Source organism: Argopecten irradians, chromosome 10 (genome assembly GCF_041381155.1).
Source record: "Argopecten irradians isolate NY chromosome 10, Ai_NY, whole genome shotgun sequence".
NCBI classification, from domain to species: Eukaryota; Metazoa; Mollusca; class Bivalvia; order Pectinida; family Pectinidae; genus Argopecten; species Argopecten irradians.
This window is the reverse complement of record NC_091143.1, coordinates 4,351,057-4,375,911: the sequence shown is the minus strand read 5'-3', so window position 1 is coordinate 4,375,911 and position 24,855 is coordinate 4,351,057. Positions and strand designations below refer to the sequence as shown.

The window sequence follows — 24,855 nt, the reverse complement described above, 5'->3', positions numbered from 1 at the left end:
CTAGAAAATTAAATTTAAGGTTAATAAAGGAATTGGAAGTCAGTTTTGTAATTTGTTTTTACCCAAAGCTAAAGCATTGGCTCAGCGGAAGAACGATAATACCGATCCTGCGTGTGTACCGTACTAACGCCTTTCTAGTATATTTGAGACAATTTATTTTAGGTTGATATAGTAAAACAATAAACCTGTCTAACACACGGTCAATATCATGCTCAACTTAATGTAAGTCTATTCGAAGTTTAGTGTGTATTTGAAGTATTTTACTGTTTCTTAATGAACAATAAATTGTCTAAATAACTATACATTCTTTGAATACAATTCTGGAAAAAAGCGGGAAATGTCATTTAAAATAATTATTTTTTTCCATCAATTTCACAAGGCTTTCAAAACAAAACACACTACAAGATATCAAAATAACACATCCTTTTATGGAAAGTTGAATTGTTCGTTAGACAAATGCCCCTTGCTTGGTCAGCAATACTCTTTATTTTGGTTGTACTTTGATTCTAACAACTAAAATTATGAAAAAGCAAGAGGCTAAAATCCTAACTCGAAGTTGACAAAAAATATATCGCTTTCTAGATGCCGAAACGGCGTGGTTAAAGTACCATCGATTAGTCATTTCGGTAACTGTGACGTCACATTGGTAGTACGTTTCACATTCCGTATCTTTGAGACCCCCTTTCCGCCACATATCTGAACTGGTAGTTCATTGTGTAAGTAAATCACTAAGCTTTAATTAGGCTTTTTGAACTTTTATTTATTTCAACTATAACATTTACCATATACTGACAACGTTAATGTCCCCGGCAGCCCCCGCAGACTGTTCAGCATATCTTCCTACGTTATAAAACCAGTGTAAAGCAGTACTCAGTATGTAACATTTTAACGTCGCATATACAACGGAGAAGTACATTGTGTTGAAGAAATTAATACAAATATGGCCAATTGGTGAGGAATCAGTATGATAAATTCACAATGTAATTCCTTGCGACATTTTGACTAAATATAGTATCACTGCAACATAACAGAACGCTAACGGATGATCTCCGCGATGATAATGACGAAGAACACACGCCTTTTATTTTAAATAGGCAGATCATCTTTCCGATGATTTATCGACATTTAAATATCATTACCGAAGACCTGTCATAACAGAAAGATTCAGCGCCCAGGGCCTGAAGTATGGACCCACAGATCAGTATAAAGTAGCTATCCTAGTTTGATAATAAGCATGCATGTCTTTTTTACCTGATTAGACAGAGTATAATTCCGTTTTATTTCAGTTTCATTGCGAATTCCCATGAACACATTTTCTACGGAGGAAACGATAGATAGCAGATGGAGAAAATCAGAGACCGTCCACATATCATGCCGATTAATCAACTTTAAAATATTCTGCAGAACAAAGTGTCGAAATACAATCGATTACTGCCTTAATTAATGTTGTGATTACTGCCAAAGCCAGCCCACAACTTGTCACACATGTTTCTAGTGTTTAAATACACTGTCATAGCTACAGCCGCCAATAAAATGGCAATCGTAAGACAAGCACTTTACGCTATTTGCGACTAAAGTCCACATTTTGAACACTTTTAAAGTCAATCTGTCCCCTCGCCGTTACAACTCACGCACGCACTTTATGGTAGAAAATGGTCTACATTTTAATTGCTTTTAATTTCAACTCTCTAACAAGGCCATAAACTAAAACAGCAACCGTTAATAGAGTAAATGGGTGATTACTTATTGCGCATGGGTCTCTAATTGACGTCGAAGTAATTTGGATTCGTTACAAGGTGGCATTGCTGCTTCTAGTACATTTTATACTCACTTAGAAATTTTGTTTGTTGAAAGTTTTATTTTTATGGAATTGTCCTATTCTTATAATATTGTTTCTACTGCGTTTTTCACCCCACGTATATTCTGACATCGGAAATTACATATATATATATATATATTGATTTTAATGATTTAGCAACAACAATTAGGTCATCTGATACGAACTATGTAATCACCGTGTTTCGTTCGCCATTTGTTAACTTTTCATTAGACCATGGTACTATGTACAGATGATCAGGTGCCTGGAAGCCCTGTAGCCTCTTGTGGGTATTAAAGTTTCGTTGGTTGATAAGTTTTGTTTAATGTTTCTACAGCTAAAATAATGTAAAAATGGCCTGCCTGGGGAAGCTGCGGTCTTCCTCGTAAAATAGAAACTCAATGTCTATTTCAAATGGCTATCGCACTGAGACTTTTTGTCAGAGACTCTGATCAGTCCCTAGTCAACTTGAAAGTTATGCAATAGCAGAAACTACTTGTTTCAAAGACATATGTGTCTCGGCCAGGGGATAACACCCAGTCTTCTTGACTAGGGCGAATGTTCTGTTAGAAACGTTAGAACAAATTCAATAAGGAACTAAAGCTTTCACAAAATTAGTCGCCTTTCATGTTAAGAGACGGCAGGTAAAAATTTAAAGCCTTATCTTCAGAGCATCTTGTATATTTTGTAAGTCGCACTAGTAAAATACGCAATAATAAATTGTAATATGTTGTTAAAAGGTGTTGTGTTTTACACAATTTCAATACGCATTCCGGTGTAAACACCATGTTACAAACACTGATGTAATCAGCAGGTAAGATATCATGTCAATTATTGTCATCGCATTACATTGTTTGTTAACAGAAAGGTAAGAACTGCTTCTCATATGCATGTATGCTGTGTATAACATGCACTTTATAAAGTGCGTGTTTCGGGGGACTGTGGTATGTTCGTGTTGTGTATTTAGGGTCTTATCTTTTTCTTCTTCCTAACTATCTTTCTTCATCCTTACGGCTCCCACGGCACCGCCTCACTTTTGGTCTTGAGTTGAGCGTTTGCTCCTGTGAGGAAGGCTCTGGGTTGTCACATGCTCGAGACACACCAAAGTCTTTAAAAGTGATAGTTTCTGCTCCTATTTAACGCTGAGCAGACAAGGAGTAGGACGACTGGTTCGTCCGTTGTCAGTATAATGTGACCGGATGGTATGTGCTGCTTGGTGTCTTAGGCGGCATGCTTCAGTGATATAGCACTATAAAATGGCAACAGTTCGACTATACAAGAAGCCGCATCACTTATCACGTTGAACAATTATAAAGATTTCTTCTTCATATTCCTGTCAAGATATTGCACAATGTGTAAACAGAGACCTAGAATCTTTGAACGTTTGGCTAGAACTTTTAATAAAGACAAAAATGAAATTGTTTTTATTCTTAATTCGGAAGAAATTGACGATGCCCTTGATATTATATTTTATGGTAGATTCGTAAACTTTGCAGACAAACATAGACACCTTGGTGTAATAATTAGTTCAGATGCTAAATGGGGGATCACATGAACTCTGTATATCATTCTCTTATTGACAAAAATAACATGAAATAACATGAAATTAAAGTTCATTTTAAAAAGAGAGGCTCTACTCTTCAAATCTTCTTCAATTTCACCCGTTTTAGAAAAGCATGTGAGCTTTCGATTGGGTGTTTGGTATGAGATTCTAATAGGTTCTATAAAATTAGAAATATCTCAAAATGAAGCTGCAAGAATAATTACTGGTTTAACCATCATATGTAACTTTGAGTTTTATATTCGGGAATGGGCCTTGAGAGAGATGCGACTAAATTGAAGGGAACTTTGTTTATTCTACAAAATCGGAAATAATTTAGCACCAAATTTTCTCCATTCACTTCTTCTTCCAAAAGTCAGCGATACTAATAACTATGAAACTTTAACTAACAGCAAGTATAGACTTTCTTAAACTAAATATATTATACCTTCTTCTCTCCATATGTGGAATGACTTGGAGCGACAAAATCCTCACATTCAAAAGCAACTTAAAAAAAGTTATATCCCGTAATTCTGATGACAAAATATCCAACCTATTAATTTTTTTTTGTGACAGAAATGCAAATATTGCATACACAAAGTTAAGACATCGATGTAGATAACTTGAGAAACTTGAATGTTGATGTAAATGTGATGCAAGTTTTACTATTTGGCAGCGAGTTATATGCTGATCATATAAGCCAAAGTATTTTCTGACATTAATTATAACGTCAAGCAAAAGATTTTGATTTCATAAAAATGTAAATTTTGTATTTAATGCTATTAATATTGTCTATTTGACAATTAAATATGTTTAAACTAATATGATTAGAAATGTCTTGCTCAATAACTGGTACCCTTTAAGTAGTTTTTAGATGAAAGCATTCACAAAAACAAATTAAGTAATAATGGTGTATTACATGAACATGATGTAAACATGTTACGATTTTAAATTATATATTGGATAAAAATGTTCACATATTAAAAATGAACAATCAACTGACACAATGTAGGCATTGTGTTAAAGTGTCTAGATGGTATTTAACATGGCTTTCAGAAGGTCCATCGACACACTCCGTTATCTCTGTGGCCGTACTTTCCAGGTGATGTACGGAACACATTCAATTCTCTGTTGGTCAACACTAATATAGTTCAAATTCTTTTAGACTGGTTTCCCTTTTGTCATGACACTAGACTTCAACTCCTTGACATATGTACGGAGATAAAAACATCAGAGTGCTTTGCTGGTTTAAACTGAAGGTTGACTGTTATTTTACAGATATAGGATATTAGAAGTCTTAAAATGTTTTATATTTGCAAGCCTTGGCGAGAAATTAAAACTTCAAGACGAATTACATAAAATTTCATATGAAATGAACAAAATGTAAGATGGTATTTATCACATATATTTTAAAGAATCTCGAAATCCTGACGTCACGTCAATTTTCCTGATGTCATTTTATTGTTTCTGTCATTACTTCACAATGAGTTTCCGTCCAATAAAAATTGCTCCGGGGTATATTGCACTAGTGACATGACTTATTACACGGGAGAAATTACTGGATATCAGGCGGATTATGTGATAAGAAAAAATATCAGATGCACATTGTATGTGTTCCATATATTAACAGATACCGGAATATTAACAGATACCGGAATAAAGCTGACCTGGATTGGCTGTACTAGGCGAGATAACGCTGACCTTGATTGTCTTGTATCTGCGAAAGGATAAGTAAATTAAATCCTTACTAGGTTGGCTCTGGGTTCTGTCCCCTGGCCGAGACACACCAAAGTCTATAAAAGTGGTAGTTTCTATTCCTGCGTTCGCTCGGCATGAAGGGAATGGGACGACTAGTTCGCCTGTTGTCAGTATAATGTGACCGGGTGGGTTGTGCTGTTTGATGTCTTTGATACGTTATTAATATAGCACTATAAAAAGGGCAAGAGTTCCACTATGCAAGAAAACACAACAAGAATATACCACAGTCTCCCAAACCACAAACTCACACTTCATACGCGCAACAAATCGCATAAATGGATGACGGTACTTACATGACCCTAGCTGTTAATATGACGTAAGTGATATAGCACTAAAAAAATGGCAGGAGTTCAACTATCTGAAGCAGACACGAATATTTCCAATACGAATGGACCACAATCAATTACTTATTATGTACATGTAACGCATTGAATACAGTGGAGTCCACCCCTTATATGAAACTAGTTGTTAACATCACAATTGGGCATGTGAGCAAATCAATTCTAATCTAAATGGGCAGCATAATGTGACAGACAGACACAACACGAACATACCACAGCCTCCCAAAATTCACAAACATGCATTGCAAGAAACCAACCAACTCATCTAATTACATCTACCTAGAGAAAAATATACGAATATGTATCAAAGTCAATGTGTAACAAATCTTTTACACAAGACTTTAATGTGTCACTAACATGACGTCACAACTAAAACATCACGTTATTCACTACAAACGATTACAGTGGTCAGAGTCTGGCAACATTTGAAAGATAAGATACCCAGACTGTAGACGGAGACCTGAGTTAACACCACCGTTACAATGGCATGTATCTGTAGACAGAAAAGGATTCAATACCTTATCTATAATTAAAATACACATTAACAATAACTGGCAATAAATCACATCGTCTCATTTAATTTCAATCTTGATCAAACGAAACGTATCGATTCCCTTCTCCATTCTTTAAGATACAAAAGCGGACAAAAATAAAGAAAAATATATTGCGACACCGTTTTTTCGCCAAAGTTTTTTTCTTTAACAATGACTCAGAGCGTGCCCACGACCTTTCATGTTTGTACGTCTTTAATGTCATGAACGTGAGAGAAGCAGCTTAACCAGGACTCTAGTTCATTGGAAATGATCGTGATCTGTGTAGATTTATGAAGCAAACCTTTGCAAGATTCCCCAGTTAAACACACGGATTTATCTGGCCATTATACAGAGACGTGTTAATCAGGAAGCCGCGACACCGTCACCTGACAAAACTTATTAATGATCTGGTTCAAAGGCTAAAAACACAAGCTCTGGTGAAAAAGACATACTTTTCTTACAACATTTTGTACTTTGGAGATCCTCGCAGTAGAGTGTTTATAGTACGACTATTATGTTAAGCAGTTGACATTTTGCGTCCGTATTAACTACAAGTACATTCTCGGATTCCAAAATGAATAGTGACATGAACCGTCATGCTGTATGAATACCATAGTTTAAAAGATGTTTAGATGGAGGAAATATCAAATGTCCACCCATTTCATACATGTATTTTGATATATGAAATATGGGTGTAAATTTTAGAAAATGAACCAGTTTGGTTATGAAACTATAAAAAAATCTTTTAAATGTCTGGATAATTCAAAGAAAACTTAAAAGCTATTGAAAAACATTCATTTTTGGAATTTTGTTGTCTTTTCAATGATTTAAAGGAACTATTTTTATCACATTGACCTTGTCTGTTGAGGTAAAATGGCTGACGCGAGAAATTCAAATGTTCATCCGCATCCTAATTATGTTTTTCTTTGAACAAAAAAGTAAAATGTAAATATAACAATAAAAGGATTGTTAGATTGCATTTATTTGAGATATAAATGCGATCTTGGTGGTAGATATAATTTATTTTTCCAAGAAATGCAATCTAATAATTCTTTAATTGTTAAATATACTAATTTATAAGAAAAGTTGTGAAATTCAAATACCTCAGCCCTAAAGATTTATAATCAAGAGTTAATAATATTTTACAGTTGTCCTTAGTAGAAAAACCAAAACAATTTTATCAAAGTGACAAGCTATTCAAGTTGTAGAGAGAATATTCTTGTTTTTGAAATACAGTTTAAACGGTTGATTTGATTATAAATAGACATGTGTAAATCCTCCTTCCTATCCGGACTACTACTTTAACCCACTTACAGTATTGTGTTAGTGAGCTAAGTACAGCAGTCTTATTTTGTAACCTTGTTGTCAAATAATTGTCTCAAGACTGTCGTAACGTTCAAACTATGATCTGTAAATGTTAACGGTAATTACGTTAGATTCAGTCGAGCACAATCTCATAAAATTTATTGACCTACTTGCCCATGATTAAACTACAATTAAACCCAGATGGAACAAGGTTGTTTGTGTAGAAAATATTAAATTCTATTCCCTGTATAAATAATTCCGACTTCCTCTTGTTTTGTCAGTTGGCAGAGCGATTACATATTGGTGTTCACCATGAAAATAAATCAATAGAATTGAAAGGATACGAACCAAAACACCACCTTTGAAAAAGGTCTGTACAAATGAGCAACGTATACCATGGTCGTAGGTCAAGGTCGCTTATCTTATTTGAGGTTTGAACGACACATCGTCTTACTTAAAAAGAAAAATGACGGTTTAAGAAAAACTAAAACATTGGCTTGAAAATGTATGTTATCAATTCACAATGAATATATGACGTCATCAATTTTTACATCATGTCTAATTGACTGATAACGATTTCAAGGGATCAAAATGATTGTAAGAATTTTCTTTAATTAATAATTTATGTAAAGAATCTATAACGGAATCTATTTTCGTGTGTTTCAAAGTTGAATAGTATTTGATTAGGAACAAATGTGGTGTTGTCTCGTCTATCCTAATCGAAATTAAACAACTTACAAAATGACACTACCTTATTATTATAATTTCTTCATTGCAGCAGAAAAAAGCGTTCGTTAAACAAAAAAAAATGCAAATCTTGCATGTAAATATGAGATAAATCACTGAAGTACATCCCATTGTACACCTGTGTAACCGACAGGTAAAGTGATCCCGAGCTGTACAATCTTTATGTCCACCAGACACGAAGATACATGGTGGTATATATGTACAGGGAAAGGTACATGATAATGAATATTAAAAGTAAGTAACAATCATCGGTTAACGGTAACTATTTATAGATAACACTAAACAAGCCTAAATATAAAGTAGCGCTGGTTGTTATTGTTTTCAATTCCTATAATAGCTGAACTGGAGTACACGTGTGGTTGTTACGATCATATACTTTTTTGTGAGTTTTGACGTAATATAGCTCAACAGAAAATAAAATTGTTGTGCACGTAAATTTTAGCATAACAACATCTAAATGTACCGTATTATTTTTTGAAGCACAATTGTTATTTTGATATGCTATAATACGATAACAAGTGACTGCGGATGCGATACGAACATAAGCTAATTGTCAGGTAACTTAACTAACCGTGCGCGGCAACAGTCGCCAAGAAAACTATCGATATGTTTATAAATTTCTTTTATGTGTTTAATTTTGATACATCTTGCTCTTGTTGATTGCATGTGTCACAGACAATATTTAAAGAAATAATTAAAAATATAAAAAAAGAGAATGATTTAATATCTGTTTATATATCATATTACACTAACAAACCACCTAACCTGATCCATTTAAATCCGCAATGAAATTGATAGCTATACATCGGCATCAGTTTGTTTCGTTGTCTATAATATACGTGTATATATCACGGAATTCGAATACAGACTATCTTATGTTCGTAAATAAAAAAAAGATAATTACGTTTCCTCATAAAAACATCCTAACGTGACATGATAAATGGTTGTATCTGTGATAAATATCCAGAACTTGTGTGTGATCCGTCTAAATTTTCTGATGACGTTGTTATTACGGCGCTATGAGGACATCTAGTGTTATCTGATCATCTCGTAAAGCGGACCACATTTATTTTGTTTTTAACATTTTTATTATATTCAATATTCCACAGCATATTGCATACACGTATCAATATGTTTTTGTTGATTTTTTTACACTAATTAAAAGAAAAAGGCAGAATTTTGTTTTAATTGTACAAGTTAAGGACTATTTGACACAGGTATTATTCCCGAGTGTACAATATCTAAACATCCCAATTTTCTGAGATTCGTCTTTGCATCAGGTTTTAGTTATTCAGGTAAAAAGTTTCCAGTGTTTTGAATAACTAGTGCTAACTTTTGATTAATCAAATTATGGCTTATTCTATGCTTTTGATACAATGGAATCGGTCACCTGTGGTTACCTGTATACTAATTTGAAGCGAGCTATAGTCTCAGCATTGTTATATATAACACCCCTTAGTCTACTTGTATAATAAATTGTGTTTAATTCTCAACATTGAGTACATAATGTTTATAATTCAATATTTAAAACTCGGTTGGTTTTATATTTCATCAATATATTTAGTCAATATTTTCACGTTTCTTCTTTAACAAGTGAAACGAAAGGCTACAAACGAGCCATTCAATTGCTTATCAATATTTGATGTCCGTTATTGAAAACTAGCCCCGTTCACTCTTACAATAAGTAGAACAGGTCACTTGGTCTAGTGAAGAAAGGGTACTGCATTGGGTACATGTTATACTAAGTACTTAAGTACACTAAACAAACAATTACTGCATTATTACCCACACTCAAGATGTGTAATATTAAAAATAGGATGGTACAAAACCAGAGTGGATTAAGGTTACACAATGTAAATAGCAAAAGATACATGGTTACACTAGAGAGAACTATCGCCATAGTTACACTTAGTTCCATAGTTACAGTATATAGGACAAAATGGCTCCTCGACAATACGACATAGGGTAGTAATTCTATGATAAGAAGCATGCGCATTAGCGGCATCGTTTATCAATAGAATGGACAATAGATGCAGTTACAATACATGTGAAGCACAAGGTACATAGAAAAAATAAACCAGACAAAGACAATACGAAAGTAAAAATGTACGAAACAGCGTATAAAATCTACCGATTACGTTGTGCTAACCGAAATATTACACTGATGAGCACATGCAGACACAATGGTTGCACCAGAAGTCACATACTCGCCAATTGAGCTGATTGAGTTTACAATACTATAAATATAACTACTAGTAGCATTGCTCCATTGGGAAGTTCTAGTTTTATGGTTCACTGAGTGAATATTGTCACCAATTTAATTTATGCCACACCAGATTCTAATTAGGGAATATAGTGGTCATAATACCACTGAAGGGTGTATTTGTTTCCTGGTATTACTCGAAATTTTACTTGTTAATGAATGAACTGAAGACAACTAGCACCATGCTAACACCTGATAGTATATCGCCATGTTTAAGCAGAAGCTAGTTCCATGGTTACATTAGAAAGATAACTAGCTATATAGTTATACTGGAGAGATCTCATCATTATTAAACTGGACAGTGTACTAGCGCCTTGGAAACACTGGTGAGGGCAGTTGTCATGATTACACTTAAGTGTACACGTACACTAAAATGCATATTTACCACGGTTTTACTGAATGGTGCACTTGCTCCATAATATATATGGGGCCCACTGTCATATCACTGAAAAGTGTACTAGCTCTAAAGTTAAAAATGGATGTTTACACTCGAAGTGTACTAGTCCCAAAATCATTTTGGAGATATCGTGTTTTCCATGACAACATTTTAGAAACCCCTATATCCATGGTAACACTTGACAAGGAAGTAGAATGATTGTATACCTAATATGGAGGGCATGATCCATAATTACCTCAAGCCACGTCAAGGTTTCATTGATAGCTAAAACATGATACAGAAGTTGTCTGGATAAATATCAATCATAATATTAGTTTGATTTGCTCGCTTGTAACATATATAAATTTCTATCGACTTATATAGTTATATAGTACCTCTATAGCATATCAAGCATATGGAGACCGAAGGTAACGACTTTACGACGTAGTCCAATGATGTTTATAGAGTTAAAGAAAACTCTATCATCATGACTGGAATTGACAAGTATGAGAGTTAGCGACGTATGAAAACTTGAACACGCTAAATAAAACACCGACTGTCGTGACTGGTGGCTTTTATTTGTATTCAGTGCTAGGATTTGAAGACAAATTGGCGATAAAAGATCATTTTCCTTCTAAGAATGACAAGATTGTCTTGTTCTTAAGATTTAAACGAGCTAAGGCTAAGAGCTTCAACTTCAAGTTAATCTCTTTAAATCCTGATTTACGTACGTGCTGCCCTGAACAGTTTTGATTTTTTGTTTTTAGTATCATCTGGTCCGGAAGAGAGTTTTTTTTGAAAATATATATGGAATGCTATATTATTTAGTGTTGTTTACTTTAAGAATGAAATCTGAAATTCGGCATTTAATTTTACGATGTAAATTGTATATATTTGTATTTGTTTATTTACGTTATTTAGAAAATATAAATATAACGTATGTAGCAGGCTGTTTGGATGGTGATGCGGACATGTTTTCACCAAACAGGAATATATCAGAAAAGTAAACAAATTTTGGACGCTACTGTAAACCATCCATACCCATCGATCGAGTCCTCATCATTCGGCTATTTTCAGTTTTACCAATTTTAGTCACAACTGTCGTTAAGTGTCCGCATTATCATGTAGGCTTATTGAATTAGTAAGACGGCTGTAATAAGGTTTAGTAACTGTTCCGGTGCGTAGCATTACTTGAGTACTCAAGACATTATACCCTGCTCTCTGTAATAAAACCATACAGGCCGAGTCATTAAAGAAAAAAATACAAAAGAAATTAAAACAAAAACAAAAAAGACACCTACCTTTGACCCCAAAAAGCCTCAGTAAAAGACATAGAGATATAAACAGTAATTCCATGATGTAATAACAGATGTGTTCACACTACACATATAAACTATTCCTTTTAAACACATGCGTTTTACGTATCAAACATAAACATCGTTGATGGTAGTACTCCCACGAAGCCCTGTCCTCACGTGGTCGCGCGGCCCGCTCTGTCACCACTCAGACGGTACAGCAACTGATGCTGTTGTTCTAATGAGAGCCTATCGAACGCCAATCACCGTACATATGTAATGATACGATACACCTGTTAGAGGTTTCTACTTCTATTGTGTGTGAAAACAAGCTATTTCCTCTCATCTAACACTTCGTATAGGTCTTTAAGGTGAATGGGCATTGACGTTAGCCTTACAATCTTAGCCAATCGTAGGGCACGTAACAAAGGGCATCATCGATTGATCGACTGTAGCTCCCAAACAGCTGCTGGGACGATAAAGGATGTGAGAGAGGCGAAGAGACACCCAGTGTCTGTGAGTGATCTAACACCAAATCAAACTGTAACATAGGTACAAATGATTCCTACACTTTCACTTAAGCTAGCGAGGAGAAGAGAAACGCTAACGACAGATATCCATCAAATTATCAGATTTCCTAGGACGGTTTTGATTTCACGAAGGCATTGGTGCGGACCCAGTAGGTGTGTGGATTTAGTTAGCGAACCACGCGAACAGGTTGATATATCGTAATCACCTCGGTTTAGTTAGGTAATTAAATGTCATGAATCTTTAAATGTGTTAATGCATTAATTCCAAGATAAACATTGATTTCTCCTTCTATACAGTAACAAAGCCAGCGACAGACAACGATAATAGGCCAGGAGCCTTATATTTTAGGTAGCAACAAAAGGAATTTATTGTCTAGTATTACATCCAGTAGATATTGTGTTGGCGTTTTAGGATCGTTAAACAAGAACACTGTTATGTGCAGTATAACACTTCCAGCTCAGAACCTCTACTAGTTTATGGACATACAACGTCCTTGTACCTTACAGTATATTATAATCACAAAAATAATTCAGACTCAAAATAAAAGAAGAGAAAATGTATAATTGATTCGATGTTTGTACACGAACATTAGAGCCTTGCATTAGACTTGTACATTGACGATAAATTTATCGTATTGTCGTTAGATAATACAAAGTGGTCTCTGGTTTTAGGAACACTGGAAACGTCTTGTTTCATTTCATAACCGAATATTAAGGCATGTATCACTGCGATGCTGCTGGTCGGTTGGCTTCTTTTTCTCTCCGACCTTCCTCCATCAACAAACCTTGCACGTCCTTTCACGACCCTTGCTTTTAATAGGACGTTAAACTAATAAAACCCCTAATCCCAGATTAAGCGTAAGTTTTGTGCAGTTTTGACCTCTCCACAAAAAAGTCAAAAAAAAAATTTGCCAACAGCAGGAAGGATCGATCTGATCAGGCATTTTTCGAATCTAAATTGAAAAAAAAAAAAAAAAAAAAAAAAACCTTAAGAATTACCCGCGGGCATATCCTACCTAAAAGTACCAATATTGCGTTTGATTGGGAGGAATGTTGATCGGATCTTGAGATCAAATAGGCGATATCATTGAATCTATATTTATTTAAAACCCATCACTGCTAATTGTTATATAGTTAATTTTTAACACCTGTCTGATTCCGGTAATGGCTAACCTTCCTAAGTGGATAACCTTACTTACAGTAATCCTGATAATATCCCGCGTTTTGCTGCTTGGTTTGGGTATTAGGTTAAACGTCACATACATATCCAGGGTTATTTAAGGACGGCCTCCCGTGAATAACGTCCTATTAACAGTCAGGGTCATTTAAGGACGGCCTCTCGTGAATAACGTCCTATTAACAGTCAGGGTCATTTAAGGACGGCCTCCCGTGAATAACGTCCTATTAACAGTCAGGGTCATTTAAGGACGGCCTCCCGTGAATAACGTCCTATTAACAGTCAGGGTCATTTAAGGACGGCCTCCCGTGAATAACGTCCTATTAACAGTCAGGGTCATTTAAGGACGGCCTCCCGTGAATAACGTCCTATTAACAGTCAGGGTCATTTAAGGACGGCCTCCCGTGAATAACGTCCTATTAACAGTCAGGGTCATTTAAGGACGGCCTCCCGTGAATAACGTCCTATTAACAGTCAGGGTCATTTAAGGACGGCCTCCCGTGAATAACGTCCTATTAACAGTCAGGGTCATTTAAGGACGGCCTCCCGTGAATAACGTCCTATTAACAGTCAGGGTCATTTAAGGACGGCCTCCCGTGAATAACGTCCTATTAACAGTCAGGGTCATTTAAGGACGGCCTCCCGTGAATAACGTCCTATTAACAGTCAGGGTCATTTAAGGACGGCCTCCCGTGAATAACGTCCTATTAACAGTCAGGGTCATTTAAGGACGGCCTCCCGTGAATAACGTCCTATTAACAGTCAGGGTCATTTAAGGACGGCCTCCCGTGAATAACGTCCTATTAACAGTCAGGGTCATTTAAGGACGGCCTCCCGTGAATAACGTCCTATTAACAGCCAGGATCATTTAAGGACGTCCTCCCATGTGTGCGATGTGTTGCGTGTATGGTGTGTGAATGTCTATGTAAAATGGGGGGGGGGGGCAATGAAGAGGGTGATTCGTAACTCATTCATCAGTTTGCTCTGCAATATTTCAGAATTGCTGGAACATATAAAACAATTGGCTTGGTCATATTTGTGTGAAATATAATAATTCAAAACATAACATTGGTATTTGTTGAAAATACAAATAACATTAGATTACAACACCTTCTACCGAAAATGACTCATCTAAAAATTATTTACACAAATCATCTAATTACTACCTATGTTTGCCAACCTTATTTAGGGTTTGAGTTTTAAAAATCAAAAAGAGGAGAAACATATCTTAATCCTGGTCATCTGCCCAAGTATTGGGAGGAAATGATACGTCAGGGATATGCCTAGAAATACGAGAACATGTTTATGTTGCAATGATGATATCAAGAATTAATTTCATTTTATTACTAAATGTAAATCTACGAAGATATTTTTAAAAGAACGAAATTGATAAAACCGTTATTTTTCCTAAATTCTGGCATGTTTGGGTAAATTCCAAAAAAAATCAATCTAAATAAAACAAGCGCAAACGCTTTTAGTTTCCAAAATGTCTAATAAAACAAAAACTAAATAATAAAAACCAACGATGCTATTTTTCTTGGCGTTAACATAGTTCTTCACTTGTAACTGCTGCCCTATTGCATGATCGTAAAAGGCGACTAAATTAAGTATATTCCTTTCTCTTCTTCCTAACTAATTTTGTTCCCTTGACACCGCTCACTTTTGGTTTGGCCATCTGTTGAGCGCTCGTTCTTCTGAGGTAGGCTCTGGGTTCTATCACCCAGTCCAGACACACCAAAGGGGACGTTGGGAATAAGAAAACAAAACACGATTATACCACAGTTTCCCAATTTAAGGTACTTAATACACGCTGCATACCGCATGTATTGGAGGCTGTCCTTACATGACCCTGGCTGTTAATAGGACGTTAATGAATCAAACAAACACAATTTGTTAGTTTTAAGAGAGATGCACCTTAACAAAAATAAAAAGACTGTAGATCATGCAAGTGCTTTGTATGTTTATCTCTTTAAGCTTTACCTGCGTGGACCTGCAGGTAGGGCGTTAGAATTATACCTGCTGTCGTTAGAGACACACCAAAGTCTATAAAAGTGGTAGTTTCTGCTCCTGCTTGGCGCTCAGCATACAGGGAGTGGGACGACTGGTTCGCCTGTTGTCAGTATTATGTGACCGGACGGGGTGTGTTCAATGTTGCTTGGTGTCTTCGCTGGCATGCTTCAGTGATATAGCACTATAAAAAGGGCAGCAGTTCCACTATACCAGAAGACACAATACGAATATACCGCAGCCTCCCACAACACGCACCTCGTACTTAAAACCTGCTACACAATGCATACATGGGAGGCCGTCCTTACATGACCCTGGCTGTTAATAGGACGTTTAAATAATCAAACAAACAAATAAGCAAACTATTGCACGATATCGTAAAAGGCGACTATATTTTGAAGGTTATCATTTCTTTTCTTCCTAAATGACTTTCTTCTCCGGCTCTGGTATCTATCCTTTGGCCAAAACACACCATAGTGGTATTTTTTGCTTCTGCTTAGTTCTCCACAAAACTGAATTGGGACGACTGTTTGGCAGTGTAATGTGACCTGGTTAGTGGTAGGGTGTGCCTTACTGAGATAACATTATGAAATGGACAAGAGCTCCGTTATTACACGCAGACAAAAATAAGAATGTACCGAACCACGAACGAAATATCGCATTCAAAGGTGACACTGCATGTTAATAGGACTAATAAATCTAAACCAAAACAACCCAAATGTCTTTAAGTGTTGAGAAAGAAGCCCCATTACAAAGGTGAACAAGCAAATTCGTGGAATTTCCATCCCTCGCTTTCAGGACATATTGTAGGTAAACTTTATTGAAGTTAGGTTTAACATTGGTTGAAACATGAAAAAATAAACCGAAGTCTTATTCGGAAGTTAGACATTTAACTTTGTTACCAAGTTTGAAGACAATCGGTTAATATTTATTAGTTATATTGTACAGAAGTGGCAGAAAATGACACTTTTTATCAAATCAAAGGGCCATAACTCTGCTTATTAAGATCTGCCAAAAGTGGCGATCGATCTTGGCTAAGCCCTGAAGGCATTTAACTTTGTTACCAAGTTTTAACAATATTAGTTTTAACATTTGTTAGTTATTACACAGAAACGGCAGCAAAACGACATTTGTAGTAAATTAAAGGGCCATAACTCTGATAAATAATATTCGCTGGAAAAGTTGATCGAACCTGGCCAGGCATTTAAAGCATTCGACCTTGTTACCAAGTTTTAGGAAAATCGGTTAATATTTATTACAGTTATTGTACGGAAGTGGTAAAAACTGACTTTTTTAAATTTAAGCAAAGGTCCATAACTCTGCTAAATAAGGTCCGCTGAAAGTGGCAATCGACCTTTAAGGCATTTAACCTTGTCATCAATTTTGAAGAAATTCGGTTAACATTTGTTACAGTTCTTGCACGAAAATGGCAGAAAATGACGCTTTTAGTAATTCAAAGGGCCATAACTCCGCTAAATAAGGTCCATCGACAGTCGCGATCGAACTTGGCCGAACCATTAAGACATTTAACCTTGTCACTAAGTTTGAAAGAAATCAGTTTATATTTGTTACAGTTATTGCACGGAAACGAAGTGTTACAGACATACGGACAAACCCAAATTAATATCCCCCGTTTCGGAGAAAGCGAGGATAAAGCGGGGATAAAAAGGAAGGTTTCAGGATAGAAATACTATGTATATCATAACTGGATAGGATGCTTAAGCTTAACCTATGCTTAAAGAAGGTTTGGTACATCCAGTGATGTACCATTGTATCAAAGTTTAACGACATTATACGGAAATGAAACCTGGCAACATAGTTATTTATAAAACTTTGGTGAACACTTGTATGTCCCTGCAGGTAGGGCGTTAGAATTTTACCTGCTGCCCCTATTGCATGATCGTAAAAGGCGACTAAATTTAGGATCATTTCTTTTCTTTTTTCCTAACTGACTTTATCTTTCCTAATGCCTCCCTTGGCACCGCCTCACTTCTGGCCTTGAGTTGCGCGTTCGCCCCTGTGAGGAAGGCTCTGGGTTCTGTCCCCTGGCCGAGACACACCAAAGTCTATAAAAGTGGTAGTTTCTGCTCCTGCTTAGCGCTCAACATACAGCGAGTAGGACGACTGGTTCGCCCGTTGTCAGTTCAATGTGACCGGATGGGGCGTGTTCCTTGGTATCGCACTATAAAAAGGGCAACAGTTCCACTATACAAGAAGATGCAACATGAATATACCGCAGTCTCCAAAACACGCACCTCTCACAACATACACACAACACGCCGCATACATGGGAGGCCATCCTTACTTGACCATAGCTGTTAATAGGACGTTAAACTAATCAAACAAACAAACAAACAAAAATGAACACTTGTAGGTCTTCTACTACAAGAAAAAATACTTTCAAAATGGAATCGTGATTTATAAAGAACACAAAATATAATGTTATGGCTGCAGTTCAACATTCTACTAAATACATTGCTAACTACAATATATATTTTTAAGTTTCTAAATTTTCGATGGCACATTACTACTTTCTGTAGGGATTTGTTTGTTTGTTTGATTACTCAACGTCCAATTAAAAGCTATTGTCATGTAAGGATGGCCTCCCATGTATGCGGGGTGTTGCATGTATGTTGTGCGAGGTGCGCCTTTTACGATTATGCAGTAGGGGCAGCAGGTATAATATAACGTCTACCTGCAGGGCCATTCTGTAGGGAACAATACATGACTGCAAACTTCCGTCTTAAGTCAGAATCTTGCTATGATATCATCATAAATTTACTTACATTGACCGACAGTTTATCCTTGTCCTAGTGTGAAATAAAATGTTTTCTGTTGTCCTTTAAACAGCCAGGATCATGTAAGGACGGCCTCCCATTTATGTGGTGTGTAGTGTGTATGAAGTATGGGGTCTGTGTTTTGGGAGACTGCGGTATATTTGTGTTGTGTCCTCATGTATAGTGGAACTTTTATCTATTTTATAGTACTAAATATGCTTTACTAATGAATACCAAACCGGAATTTCGAACGTACCAAAGACGTATACTATAGTCATAACATGCTCAGTAACATCATCGATTATGGTACAAAGGACGAACAGTATTTACGATAGTTGAAGTGGTTTTTATTCTATCCTGTTTTTTCAACAACTTACCGTATTGAAATGCACTCGATGTCCTGAGATATTTTCATGCATTTTTCTCAGTTTTGTAGAAAAAAAACCGATCAAAGTTATAGGTTTGAATGCAAAAAGGAGACATTAACGTTAATTAATCAAACAAACAAGCACATACAATTGTTGAACATATCAAAATATTGAGCTTTCACTGTTCTAATTTTTGTTAGGTTTCGATGATCTAATGAAACAAAATCGAGTTTCTAAGCGATTTAGCACGTATCCCCGGAGCTCTGACCCCCGGGGACAGGAGGGGCGGGGCCCAATAGGGGAAATAGGGAAAATCCTTTAAATCGCTACTAGTCATAGAGGTCTGCATGGAATGTTACCAAATTTGGCCAGAAATATCCATAAATTGCTAATATATAGGACTTCATAAAAGTTATGTATGCTTTAGATTGTAACCAAATTTGGCCAGAAATATCCTCTGTGGAAGAATAATAGAATTTGTATAAATTTTGGCTCTGACCCCCTGGAGTAGAAATTCGAAACTGGAAATTAGAGGTAAATATTTATATTTCTTTAAAAAAGAAACAATGATCCTCTGGCCCTCTGGACCTCTTGTTTTGAGTATGATTTTTTTCTGGATGTAGATACCAAACAACCAGGTCCGGATCCCGTTTCCATACAGTGATTATATTGACATCGGACCAATAAGTCTATATACTCTATATATATTCTCTAACTTAAAAATACTCGCGTGGTCGCCGGTGATCAAACCATTCTAGTATTATTTGCCATTATACAAACAAATTTGGTCCGGTGTCATGTCGACATTCTTTTATTATCAGACAAATCGGAATACTATGATGATATAGTTGCCAAGTCCACTATGACGTCATACACAGATCTTTGTTCAGTCCTCGTCGGAATATCGGCCTTAATGGACATTGCCATTTCAGCATCCCATCACAGCGAGATGTGGCATTTAGACATCTTGTGGGACCTCCCGACCATTATAAGTGATTTTGAATAGTTCTGATAACTTCTGAAAATTCGTTTTAAGACTTCATTGTATTATTGATTAAGTTGTACTCTTTGAGTCAGTTTGTATGAATGTCGACAATATGCCCGGGTTTTATGGGGGTAGCAGTTACCCACTTGGGGTTTGTAGGTCGTTCAAGTCTGTCCTATCCTACATCATAAGTCGATCTTGCAGTTTCTACCAAAAATCTTAACAGCTGCGGGTCAATCACTCGGACACAGAAAGAATGTCCCGCATCAAAGCCACAAAGGGTAAATAAACATCATCTAAACTTTAAAAATGCACTGGCAACATGCTCTACACACATGCAATTACAAAAAATAAGAGATGTAGGGGCCTTAAAGGTCACCTGAGTTCTGATATAAAATGGCTAAAACATGTGTTTACAATTTGACCACCTTGTACCACCAACCAGACTCACAAAGTCAGTCAGAACTAATATGAGCATACAGAGTATTAAAATATTTCCAAAGTAACATTTTGGAAAAATTATAATCCAACCTTTACATAGAGATGGCAATCTTATCGGTTTAAACTTCTAAACGATTCAGTTCACTGTCACACGTTTTGCAAATAGCCCTTTTCTCATCATTTTTGGCGAATCCAAAGTACTTCCATACCTTCCGGCGGATTTTTATATCGCTCGATCATCGTAGCAGACGACTGGATACTAGGACAAGTCTAGCAGACTTTGATTGCACACGCGTTCACATCTGCAGTACTAAGTTGCCTAATATAATATATTCATATTTTTACATATATCCGACACGTAATGAACACGAAATCGATAATAATCTTTTACATCTCTAGATTTCAATAATGATTTTTTATCATTATTATTTTATGAAGAATTCACAACATTGTATCGAAGCGTAGATACGAAAATAACATGTTGCTAGCTTTACTTCACGCACTTGTGTACTTCCGGTCTACTTCAAAATGAAAACAACGATGATATTCAGACTTCAGTGTACATTCCTTCACATTTTTGAGCTATGCCAGCATTAAAGAAGGCATTATTTTTTGCTTTTGAAAGATCGCGCTCCACAAATATCAGGAGTAACGAATAATTGTATCCTATCTTTCTCAATAATTCGTGAATACTCCAGTACTCGGATACTCGTTACAGCCCTAACAATAAAAGCAGAATTTAGAATTTTTAAATTTGAGTGTTTTTGGACAATAGACGACAGACAATGGCGATTACAATATACTATTTGAGACTTGGGTGACCTACGAAGAGATGATCATAATTTAATGATGGCATTAAGCTACTGTCATGTGGTTCTGACTGCTAATAAGACGTAAAACAACAAGTAGTCGTAATATTTCTTTCCGATGTAGCAATACTTTCTTACGCCTAGATTAGATAGTTTCAAATGCCTTGTGACAAACACCCATTACATTTTAAACAGCACTTAGAGCTACTTAGTGAAGCACCATTTGAGAAACCCAAAAGAAACACGTTTCAAAATTAAATGGAATCAGTAAGAGATCATTTATAGAAATAACGCTGAAGGTAGGGCGTTAGAATTGTACCTACTGCCCCCATGCATGATCGTAAAGGGCGATTAAATTTAGAACCTTATCTCTTCTCTTCTTTCTTACTGACTTTATGTTTCCTAATGCCTCCCTTGGCACCGCCTCACTTTTAGCCTTGAGTTGGGCTTTAGCCCCTGTTAGGAAAGCTCTGGGTTCTGTCCCCTGGCTGAGACACACCAAAGTCTATAAAAGTGGTAGTTCTGCTCCTTCTTAGCGCTCAGCAAACAGGGAGTGGGACGACTGATTGACCGTTGTCAGTATAATGTGACCGGGTGGAATGTGTTATAGCACTATAAAAAGGGCAATAGTTCCACTATACAAGAAGACACAACACAAACATACCGCAGTCTCCCAAAAACATACGAACAAACAAACAAACATTTACATAAATATCACAACAGATAGTTTATATAAGACGTAGCAATGTACATTAAAGTTTGTGTATTTTCCATCTCATCCCAAAAAGCAATCGTGGAAATATCAGAATATTGGTACCCTAGCCAGCATTTCAATATTTAGTTATCCTCGTTTTGGATCGTCAATTTGGCCTTTGAATTACGACAATCTTAGTCCCTAGAGAGAAGAAGAAAGACCATTGTATAATGCACTATTCTATTCATAACAAGGCATTTATAGTAATGCTAATACTAAATTGATGTTGATGGCCATTATTGAATTTTCATTTTTATTCAATCCACGCTGAACATAGGTTTAAATGGCCATAGAACGAGCCCTATTTTAACGTAATTTTATGCTGCATCTTAAAGTAGCTATTGGTACACGGAGCACGAAGAAGTCGCTGTCTTAAATGTAAAGCTTTGAGAAATGATCACTTCAAGTTGACGTTTTCTACTTCGAGACATGTGGACAGTTCAACAGAAACATGTTTTTGAAGAAGCCGGAATATTAAAAAGACAAAATGGTAGGAAATTTAGTAAGCTTTCTGAATAATGTATGATGGATGGAAAAGGACATTGAAAAAAAAAAATAAAAAATCATGGAATCCATTACACTATTGACATAAAAAGATTCTTTCCAAAATAATTCTGTTCCTTAACAGTAATAGATATCCAACACCGGATCTGTCAGGCTTCACGTCCCATTACCAGTTTGAGGTATAAACATACTGCAGTCTCCCAAAAAGTACACGCAACTCATGCAGGGGAGGCCTAATCTGATTAAAATACTAATCCTTATACCCACTCCGTTAGGTAATGTGGTGATAGATCTGTATTTAAATCATATGGAGGGGAGGTCATCCGAAAATTACCATAGTAGTTGATAGCACGTTAAGCCTAATCACCTAACCATCTAAGGAGGGTCTTCCCTGTGTATTAATATATTCCTAAAGTGATTGTCTCATGTCTCGGGTGGGATTTGAAACCAATTTAAGCGTGTTAAACCCCAGTTGGTGTTTGGTTTGATTTTTTGATACACATATATCGTTCACTGTTTTAACCCTACCTATATCATCAGAATGTCAATGTCACATATTATTGTATTATATTATTTGTTTGATTCGCGTTCCCTGTTCTTTCAGGATCAAGTAGGTTTTGTTTTAATCCAGTTACTTTTGTATTCAAAATTTGTTTTATTATTACTGTTCACGTTTGTTATATCATTTTTCTGTGTTGCTCCTGAATTATTATTTCTAACTTGTTATGACATACGTATTTGTTAAGGTCGAGGTGTTTTGTTTTGACAGTTTTAAATGTCATTAACATATTAACACGGATAATGTTTACGTGGATACCGGAAGTAACGGATAATGTTTACGTGGATACCGGAAGTAACAGATCAACAGTCTAATGTCAACAAACAAGTGCATAACACTTATACCGTATGTATATGACATCACTATTTATTCCTTTTGTAATGTAGGCATGTAGCTGACAGCAAGACACGATAATCAACGAAGCACACCGTCTCGTCCTCGTTTGTTTGTTAAATGTGCGTAATGTCATATTGACTGCCAAGATAATGTAAAGACAGCCCCACAGGTATACAATGTGTTGCATATTTATGTTTTGGTAGGCTGCAATATGTCGGGCAACGCAGTCGTCCCATTTCCTTTATATCCTTGTACAGGCCTTGTTTCATTTTGTTCATCTTCGATTCACCATTTAAACGTTAATAAGTTAAAAACTGACTCGTTTCTCTAACCACTTACAGTTTCAACTAAAACAAAGACCTTCATCAAATTGTATATCATGTGGTTCTTTGATACGGTTTTTTGGTTAAATTCACTTAGGCTAGCATAATTTTGATAAAAAAATTTTCTAACTTGTGGGGATTTATAGTTTGCATTGATAATCGTTTTAATCCACATGGGGATCATTAACAATAAATTTAAATACCACCCTTTTGGGGGTGGCCATTCCAATTTCATTTAGTTGAGTTGTTCTTGATATATGTGGAGGGGCATAAAACAAAATTTAACCTGTTTCTGCTATTTCCTTGTTCAGATTTTTCTATTCATTTTGCATCTGTTGCTGGTTTTAATGATTTCGCTGCCCTTTTAGATTTTGTTCTGTTGTAATAGCATCTGTTGCTCAGTCTTGCTTGTTCACATATATCCCATCCTTGATTACACCGGCAAATTACTCCTCGGAAACAGCGTAGCAACGCAATATAGCCTAACTCTAAAGTATTAAATGTGCTGTTAGTATTCGCAAAGGATAAATATAAAAAAATTACATTTCATTGGTACCAAACTATAAAAGTCAGTTTCTAACGACAAGAAATATAAAGTCTAGGCTAAAGCAACCTTCGTCCAGCCTTGGCGAATCAAAATACCGGTACACTTGTACTAAAGACGGAAATGTGATATTTATCCTTCTACTAGTTAAGGACTTACATTATCGATGCATTCTTAAATTTTCATGGATCAGTAAGGTATTAAAAGTATTTTATCTCAAATCGTGCTTAGATTAAATACACAACGCAGAATATTATATTTCTTATATATATATAAAAACATAATGATTATTACTTAAATAGCGACAAATTGCAGCAAAAATCTAATAGAAAAAAAAACAACCTTTAAACGATAATAAAAAAATTTGTTTATCTTAAATTATGTTATTGAGGCCCCGACGTATGGCAGAACAGAACATGGGTGATCGGGTGATGTAATGGTTAAGCCACTCGCCTTTCACCTAGCCGGCCGGGGGTCGATCCCCGGCACGGAACTGAAAAGGTTAGGGGTAACCTGCCCGATCACGTGGGTTTTCTCTGGGCACTCCGGTTTCCTCCCAAACTAGGATCCCTCGTGCGCTTACATCCGGGCCATCGAGAGTGATTTACATACGTTGTATAACTTGTTTCGTAATCGATGAAAAATAAATAAAGTTTATATTTTTTAACAGAATGTCTAGTCATAATATATGGTTCCGTCATTGTAGCACTATGTGTAAGACTAAATTTAGGATCTTATCTTTTTACATGGAGGCTGGCCCTGCAGGT

At 36.0% G+C, this 24,855-nt stretch overlaps 1 protein-coding gene across 1 annotated transcript in view; it reads right to left on the bottom strand.

Moving 5' to 3' along the window:
- Window positions 1–12,560, bottom strand: part of LOC138332941 (lachesin-like) — a 99,859-nt gene extending 87,299 nt beyond the window's left edge. Inside the window, exon 1 of the mRNA XM_069280995.1 lies at window positions 11,981–12,560. Within this exon, the coding sequence (XP_069137096.1) occupies window positions 11,981–12,035 (55 nt within the window). The 5' untranslated portion in view covers window positions 12,036–12,560. The remainder of the gene's footprint in view (window positions 1–11,980) is intronic.
- Window positions 12,561–24,855: the final 12,295 nt, after the last annotated feature.